Raw genomic sequence first — 8812 nt, 5'->3', positions numbered from 1 at the left:
GGTGGGCGTGGCCTGCGAGTTCGACAGCTTCTTCTCAGAGTATGAATTCTTCTGCCGAACGAGAATTCTGTTCAGCAGCTGGCTGAATGTCACCATCCAGCGATGGTACATACTACATGCTACATGCTAAAGAGTTTCAGAGCTCACATACCAGCGATGCTACATGCTACATGCTAGGGTCCAGGGCGATGCACAGCCTCCACGTGTTGTTTACTGTAAACTACTTTATGGCCTTTCATCAGTACTTGTATCGGTAGTCGTATCAGTAAGTAGCCAAGTGTTAGTCCTCGGTATCGGTAAGTGTTAGTCCTGGTACTCGTGGCATCGGTGCTTCCCCGCGGTCTTCCTAACCAGAACCGGGTCCTGGTGTTCCAGGGCCCAGCAGGGGGTCTAGGGTCTAGGGTCTAGGGTCTAGGGTCTAGGGTCTAGGGTTCCTGCCGGGGAACCCAGGTGAAGTCCCAGCGGCCGTCCAGGTGCCTGCAGGTGAAGGCCTGTCCCTGCGGGAAGCTGTGTGTCTTCACGCTGCTGGACGGACTGAGGGACACTCTGAACGCCACGTCCGTACGGCCGCGCGGCGTGGACACGGCGGCCGGCGGACTTGTCCAAGAGCAAGGAGACCACGGCGGCGAGACGGGAAGCGTCTCTGCCGGTGGACGGAAGTGGGCGGAGTCCCGCGACAGAGACCAGTACGGGGGAGCGGCGGCAGTGCAGAGGTGGGCGAGGTCCGGGTGGAGGGTGGACGGCGGAGTCCTGACGGTGCCACGGGGTCCATCTGGGCCCATGGTGCTCCGCCCACCGGGGGGCGCCGCGCAGGTCTGGAGCCGGCAGTGGGGTCCTGCGGGACCCGGGGTCCCTCTGGGACAGAGGCTGTGGGCGGAGCTGAGGGTGGAGCTGTGGGCGGAGCTGAGAGGTGACCTGGGGGTGGAGCTGAAGGTGGAGCTGAGGGTGGAGCTTAGAGGTGAGCTGAAAGTGGAGCTGTGGGTGGAGCTGAGGGGTGACCTGAGGGTGGAGCTGAGAGGTGAGCTGAGGGCGGAGCTGAGAGGTGAGCTGAGGGTGGAGCTGAGAGATGAGCTGTGGGCGGAGCTGAGAGGTGAGCTGAGGGCGGAGCTGAGGGTGGAGCTGAGGGTGGAGCTGAGGGCGGAGCTGAGAGACGAGCTGTGGGCGGAGCTGAGGGTCTGTCCCGGGGACGAGGACGGGGACAGGGTGTGGTAGACCAGGGCTCGGAGGCCGAGGTCCGGGGACTGGCTGGACGGGTCTATGGTGTCCCGGTCCTTCAGGCCCAGGGTCCGGAGGACCCAGCGGTCCAGGTCCAGGTCCGGGTCCGGGTCCGGGTCCGGGTCCAGGGAGTCCAGACGGCCAGTGAGGTTCCTGCAGACCCTCTTGCTGACCAGCAGGGGGCGCCGGGGCCTCCGGTCCTCCAGGCTCCTCTTCAGCTTCGTCCCGTCCACCGTCTGACAACCAGAACAACACGGGCTTTTATTTTGACAGTCGCCATAGTGACAACCCCACCTGCTGCTTTTATTTTGACAGGTACTGTAACAGACCTTGTTCCCCCAGTGTGTGTGTGTGTGAGTGAGTGAGTGAGTGAGTGAGTGAGTGAGTGAGTGAGTGAGTGAGTGAGTGAGTGAGTGAGTGAGTGAGTGAGTGAGTGAGTGAGTGAGTGAGTGAGTGAGTGTGTGTGTGTGTGTGTGTGAGCGTGTGTGTGTGTGTGCTCACTTGTGTCAGTGTGTTGTTGTTGTTATTATTGTTGTGTCAGTGTGTTGTTATTGTTGTGTCAGTGTTGTTGTTGTTGTGTCAGTGTGTTGTGTCAGTGTGTTGTGTCAGTGTGTGGTTGTTCTGTCAGTGTTGTTGTTGTTGTTGTTGTTATTGTTGTTGTGTCAGTGTTGTTGTTGTTGTTGTTGTTGTTGTTGTGTCAGTGTTGTTGTTGTCTCAGTGTGTTGTTGTTGTTGTTGTTGTTGTTATGTCAGTGTTGTTGTTGTTGTTGTGTTAGAGTGTTGTTGTGGTGTCAGTGTTGTTGTTGTGTCAGTGTGTTGTTGTGGTGTCAGTGTTGTTGTTGTGTCAGTGTGTTGTTGTGGTGTCAGTGTGTTGTTGTTGTTGTGTCAGTGCGTTATTGTTGTGTCAGTGTTCTTGTTGTGTCAGTGCATTGTTGTTGTCTCAGTGTTGTTGTTGTGTCAGTGTTTGTTGTTTTTGTGTCAGTGTTTGTTGTTGTTGTGTCAGTGTTGTTGTTGTTGTCAGTGCATTGTTGTCTCAGTGTTGTTGTTGTTGTTGTTGTGTCAGTATGTTGTTGTTGTTGCTGTGGTGGTGTCAGTGTGTTATTGTTGTTATTGTGGTGGTGATGTCAGTGTGTTGTTGTTGTTGTGGAGGTGTCAGTGTGTTGTTGTTGTTGTTGTTGTTGTTGTTGTTGTTGTTGTTGTTGTTGTGGTGGTGGTGGTGGTGGTGTCAGTGTGTTGTTGTTGTGTCAGTGTTGTGTCAGTGTGTTGTTGTTGTTGTTGCTGTATCAGTATGGTGTTGTTGTCATTGTGGTGGTGGTGTCAGTGGGGTCCGTTTCACGAAGCAGGTTTAAGAAGCCCTGAGCTTAACACCGAGCTCTGAGTTGAGTTACACTGAGACAGAAAATGCGGAGTTTTCGGTTCCACAACACCGGATTTTGATCAGTTTGATGAACTCAGAGTAGTTTCACCTGGAGTCAAGCGCGTGCACCACGACTCTAAAAAGACCGCATCAATGGAGCCCCGATTCAACGAGTCACCATGACAACTGAGACGCGGAGGGCGGAGTTTTTGACGCCAGTGGAGCAGGAAGTATTGATCCCATCATATGGCGAATATGAACATATTTAAAAAAAAAAAAATGCAACGTTGCAGCGGCTGCTAAAGAGAGGGAGGCGGCGTGGAAGAAGATTGCTGCTCAAGTGAATGCGTAAGTTCAAACGTCTTTGTCATCGCAACATTATTGCAAGGGAATACTGCTTGATGGGAGCTTATTAATTTATTTCTTTTAGGTGCAACTCCACGGGGGAGAAGCGCCAATTTAATTGTTAATCAATACATTTCTTAACGTAATGTCGATCATGTGTGACATTGTACAGTAAATATCAAGTGGCCATTTGACTGTGAGGTGTTTTATTCCAACATAATGCTGTTTTCAAACACATAAATGTCTCACCCATATCATGTGCTGTCAAATAACTACGGCTAAACTAACGCAGACTTTACTCAGCCAACAGAAAGAAGGCAGATGTAAAACGGGTGGTGGCCCAGCACCTCCACCTTTAACAGAGGCAGAATGTTGGGAGGCCAGTGGCTGAGGGAATCCCTGGAGGAGCTCCTCTTCAGAGCTCACCCCTCAAGATACCACTTCCTTCATAATATAGAATATGCCGAGGCCTATATATCTCTTTAAGCCTCCTTTTGTTCATCTTTATTTCCCCATCATGTCTTTGTTTTTGTCACCCAACAGATTGTGATGGTGCTCTCTGCCTGCTGGACCCCTCATGCCACAACAGACCTTGTAAGTAGGCAACACTCCAAAGATCTTGCAACATGGTAGTTTAAATATACTGAAACATATTCATGTAGGATGAAGAGTACGAGGAAACCCTGTCTGCTGCCTTTACAGAGGAGGATCCACAAAGGCCTATAGAGGTATGATAGTTCTCATCCTGTTTACATGTCTTAAACATTGTGGTGGAATAAAGAGTGATATTTTGTCTACACTGAAGTATTGACACATTATTTTTAACAGGGCCTGGCTGGGCAGCAGCAGGAGGGTCCCTCAACATCCACTGCAAGGACTGACAGTGAGACAGATGTTCAGTAAACACCAGAGCTTCATTCTGTGGAATTCATGTCCAACTGTAATAATTGAATGTCCTCCTTATGTCCTCCCAGTTATCTGTAAAACAGATCTATAGACTCCACCTGCTCCAGAAGATGGAAAAAACTGGAGCACAAGTTAAGGGTGGGTGTACAGTCCCAGGTGAATTATGCTAACTACTAACTACATTAACTAAACTAGCGCTTGTATTTGTAGGAAATAAAAAAGACCAAATGAATTGTGCATCATGTCTTTATTTGGTGGTGGTGGTGATGGTGGTGGTGGTGGTGGTGGTGTCAGTGTGTTGTTGTTGTGTCAGTGTTGTGTCAGTGTGTTGTTGTTGTTGTTGCTGTATCAGTATGGTGTTGTTGTCATTGTGGTGGTGGTGTCAGTGGGGTCCGTTTCACGAAGCAGGTTTAAGAAGCCCTGAGCTTAACACCGAGCTCTGAGTTGAGTTACACTGAGACAGAAAATGCGGAGTTTTCGGTTCCACAACACCGGATTTTGATCAGTTTGATGAACTCAGAGTAGTTTCACCTGGAGTCAAGCGCGTGCACCACGACTCTAAAAAGACCGCATCAATGGAGCCCCGATTCAACGAGTCACCATGACAACTGAGACGCGGAGGGCGGAGTTTTTGACGCCAGTGGAGCAGGAAGTATTGATCCCATCATATGGCGAATATGAACATATTTAAAAAAAAAAAAATGCAACGTTGCAGCGGCTGCTAAAGAGAGGGAGGCGGCGTGGAAGAAGATTGCTGCTCAAGTGAATGCGTAAGTTCAAACGTCTTTGTCATCGCAACATTATTGCAAGGGAATACTGCTTGATGGGAGCTTATTAATTTATTTCTTTTAGGTGCAACTCCACGGGGGAGAAGCGCCAATTTAATTGTTAATCAATACATTTCTTAACGTAATGTCGATCATGTGTGACATTGTACAGTAAATATCAAGTGGCCATTTGACTGTGAGGTGTTTTATTCCAACATAATGCTGTTTTCAAACACATAAATGTCTCACCCATATCATGTGCTGTCAAATAACTACGGCTAAACTAACGCAGACTTTACTCAGCCAACAGAAAGAAGGCAGATGTAAAACGGGTGGTGGCCCAGCACCTCCACCTTTAACAGAGGCAGAATGTTGGGAGGCCAGTGGCTGAGGGAATCCCTGGAGGAGCTCCTCTTCAGAGCTCACCCCTCAAGATACCACTTCCTTCATAATATAGAATATGCCGAGGCCTATATATCTCTTTAAGCCTCCTTTTGTTCATCTTTATTTCCCCATCATGTCTTTGTTTTTGTCACCCAACAGATTGTGATGGTGCTCTCTGCCTGCTGGACCCCTCATGCCACAACAGACCTTGTAAGTAGGCAACACTCCAAAGATCTTGCAACATGGTAGTTTAAATATACTGAAACATATTCATGTAGGATGAAGAGTACGAGGAAACCCTGTCTGCTGCCTTTACAGAGGAGGATCCACAAAGGCCTATAGAGGTATGATAGTTCTCATCCTGTTTACATGTCTTAAACATTGTGGTGGAATAAAGAGTGATATTTTGTCTACACTGAAGTATTGACACATTATTTTTAACAGGGCCTGGCTGGGCAGCAGCAGGAGGGTCCCTCAACATCCACTGCAAGGACTGACAGTGAGACAGATGTTCAGTAAACACCAGAGCTTCATTCTGTGGAATTCATGTCCAACTGTAATAATTGAATGTCCTCCTTATGTCCTCCCAGTTATCTGTAAAACAGATCTATAGACTCCACCTGCTCCAGAAGATGGAAAAAACTGGAGCACAAGTTAAGGGTGGGTGTACAGTCCCAGGTGAATTATGCTAACTACTAACTACATTAACTAAACTAGCGCTTGTATTTGTAGGAAATAAAAAAGACCAAATGAATTGTGCATCATGTCTTTATTTGGTGGTGGTGGTGATGGTGGTGGTGGTGGTGGTGGTGGTGGTGGTGCTGGTGGTGGTGATGGTGGTGGTGGTGGTGGTGGTGGTGGTGGTGGTGATGGTGGTGGTGGTGGTGGTGGTGGTGGTGGTGATGGTGGTGGTGGTGGTGGTGGTGGTGGTGGTGATGGTGGTGGTGGTGGTGGTGATGGTGATGGTGGTGGTGGTGGGGGTGGTGGTGGTGGTGGTCAGACCCCGAAGTGATGATGTCATATGGTGTCTCTGACAGCTCTGCCATTTACGAGGAAACTCAGCGCAACACACAATATCTGCTATGACGTCAGGGCAAGGCTCAGCTGGTGATGTTGCTAATGTACAGAGCGATTAAACTGTGGATGTGCATAATGGTCTCTGCAGTAAAACGTACCGCTCAAAAAGGAAGGTGTCTGCAAATGCCAGTACATCTATGGTCTGATGATGCGAATATTATCTGCGAATATTAAATTCTGGGCGAAGTAACGCTGCGCCTTCATCAATCGGATCATTATCAAAAGCACATTCCATATTGAGGGAATAAAGTTGACGTCTAATTTGCCTCGGGAATAAGGCACTGCAGAACTGTTTCACCAAAACTCCCCCGCTGAATGAGGAAATGAAATCCCGTGTCCGTCTGAAAGGGGGCGGAGCCAGAGCAAAACTCCGTGTTCACTGACAAAAACCTGCTCCCGACCAGGTTAGTTCTAGAGCGTCTGTTGCCCCGGTAACTGACCGGGAGTTGACGTTACACCGCTTCGTGAAACAGGCTTGAGTTACCCCGCTTCCTCCGGTTTGAGTTACCTCCCTTTGTGAAACGGAAAACCCCGCATTTCCCTCAACTCGGTGTTAATTAACCTGGGGTAATCCTTAAACCTGCTTCGTGAAACGGACCTCTGGTGTCAGTGTGTTGTTGTTGTTGCTGTTGTTGTTCTGGTGGTGTCAGTGTGTTGTTGTTGTTGCTGTTGTTGTTCTGGTGGTGGTGTCAGTGTGTTGTTGTTGTTGCTGTTGTTGTTGATGTTGTGGTGGTGGTGTCACAGACCTGCACCTTGTGCTGCAGGTCCCTGATGGAGGCGGAGCTTAAGAAGCGTCGCAGCTCCTGGTTCTCGTCCTGCAGCTGCTGAAGCTCCTCCTCCTTCTGCTGCAGCCGGTCCTGCAGCTGCAACACAGCCTTCATCACACCATGGTCTTCATCACACCACGGTCTTCATCACACCATGGTCTTTATCACACCATGGTCTTCATCACACCACGGTCTTCATCACACCATGGTCTTCATCACACCATGGTCTTCATCACACCACGGTCTTCATCACACCATGGTCTTCATCACACCATGGCCTTCATCACACCACGGTCTTCATCACACCATGGTCTTTATCACACCATGGTCTTCATCACACCATGGCCTTCATCACACCATGGTCTTCATCATACTACGGCCTTCATCACACCATGGTCTTCATCACACCATGGCCTTCATCACACTACAGCCTTCATCACACCATGGTCTTCATCACACTATGGTCTTCATCACACTATGGTCTTCATCACACCACGGTCTTCATCACACCATGGCCTTCATCACACTACAGCCTTCATCACACCATGGTCTTCATCACACTATGGTCTTCATCACACCACGGTCTTCATCACACCATGGTCTTCATCACACTACAGTCTTCATCACACCATGGTCTTCATCACACCACGGTCTTAATCACACCATGGTCTTCATCACACCATTGTCTTCATCACACCACGGTCTTCATCACACTATGGTCTTCATCACACTCCAGTCTTCATCACACCACGGTCTTAATCACACCACGGTCTTCATCACACTACGGCCTTCATCACACCATGGTCTTCATCACACCATGGCCTTCATCACACTACAGCCTTCATCACACCATGGTCTTCATCACACTATGGTCTTCATCACACTATGGTCTTCATCACACCACGGTCTTCATCACACCATGGTCTTCATCACACTACAGTCTTCATCACACCATGGTCTTCATCACACCATGGTCTTCATCACACCATGGCCTTCATCACACCACGGTCTTCATCACACCATGGTCTTTATCACACCATGGTCTTCATCACACCATGGCCTTCATCACACCATGGTCTTCATCACACTACGGCCTTCATCACACCATGGTCTTCATCACACCATGGCCTTCATCACACCATGGCCTTCATCACACTACAGCCTTCATCACACCATGGTCTTCATCACACTATGGTCTTCATCACACTATGGTCTTCATCACACCACGGTCTTCATCACACCATGGTCTTCATCACACTACAGTCTTCATCACACCATGGTCTTCATCACACCACGGTCTTAATCACACCATGGTCTTCATCACACCATTGTCTTCATCACACCACGGTCTTCATCACACTATGGTCTTCATCACACTCCAGTCTTCATCACACCACGGTCGTAATCACACCACGGTCTTCATCACACCATGGTCTTCATCACACTCCAGTCTTCATCACACCAAGGTCTTCATCACACCATGGCCTTCATCACACCATGGTCTTCATCACACCACAGTCTTCATCACACCATGGCCTTCATCACACCATGGCCTTCATCACACCACGGTCTTCATCACACCATGGTCTTTATCACACCATGGTCTTCATCACACCATAGCCTTCATCACACCATGGTCTTCATCACACCATGGCCTTCATCACACTACAGCCTTCATCACACCATGGTCTTCATCACACTATGGTCTTCATCACACTATGGTCTTCATCACACCACGGTCTTCATCACACCATGGTCTTCATCACACTACAGTCTTCATCACACCATGGTCTTCATCACACCATGGCCTTCATCACACCACGGTCTTCATCACACCATGGTCTTTATCACACCATGGTCTTCATCACACCATGGCCTTCATCACACCATGGTCTTCATCTCACTACGGCCTTCATCACACCATGGTCTTCATCACACCATGGTCTTCATCACACCATGGCCTTCATCACACCATGGCCTTCATCACACTACAGC

The 8812-nt window shown here is 49.0% G+C and overlaps 1 protein-coding gene across 1 annotated transcript; it reads right to left on the bottom strand.

Moving 5' to 3' along the window:
* Window positions 1-425: 425 nt before the first annotated feature.
* gmnc (geminin coiled-coil domain containing) lies at window positions 426-6931 on the bottom strand (the record flags this gene model as incomplete). The annotated part of the gene is made up of 3 exons (XM_080522284.1): window positions 426-835; window positions 1157-1451; window positions 6797-6931. 3 exons carry the CDS (start codon window positions 6929-6931, stop codon window positions 426-428), a joined length of 840 nt encoding a protein of 279 aa, XP_080378410.1.
* Window positions 6932-8812: the final 1881 nt, after the last annotated feature.

Source organism: Blennius ocellaris (assembly GCF_963422515.1).
Source record: "Blennius ocellaris genome assembly, contig: SCAFFOLD_56, whole genome shotgun sequence".
NCBI classification, from domain to species: Eukaryota; Metazoa; Chordata; class Actinopteri; order Blenniiformes; family Blenniidae; genus Blennius; species Blennius ocellaris.
This window is presented reverse-complemented; position numbering and strand designations above follow the sequence as displayed.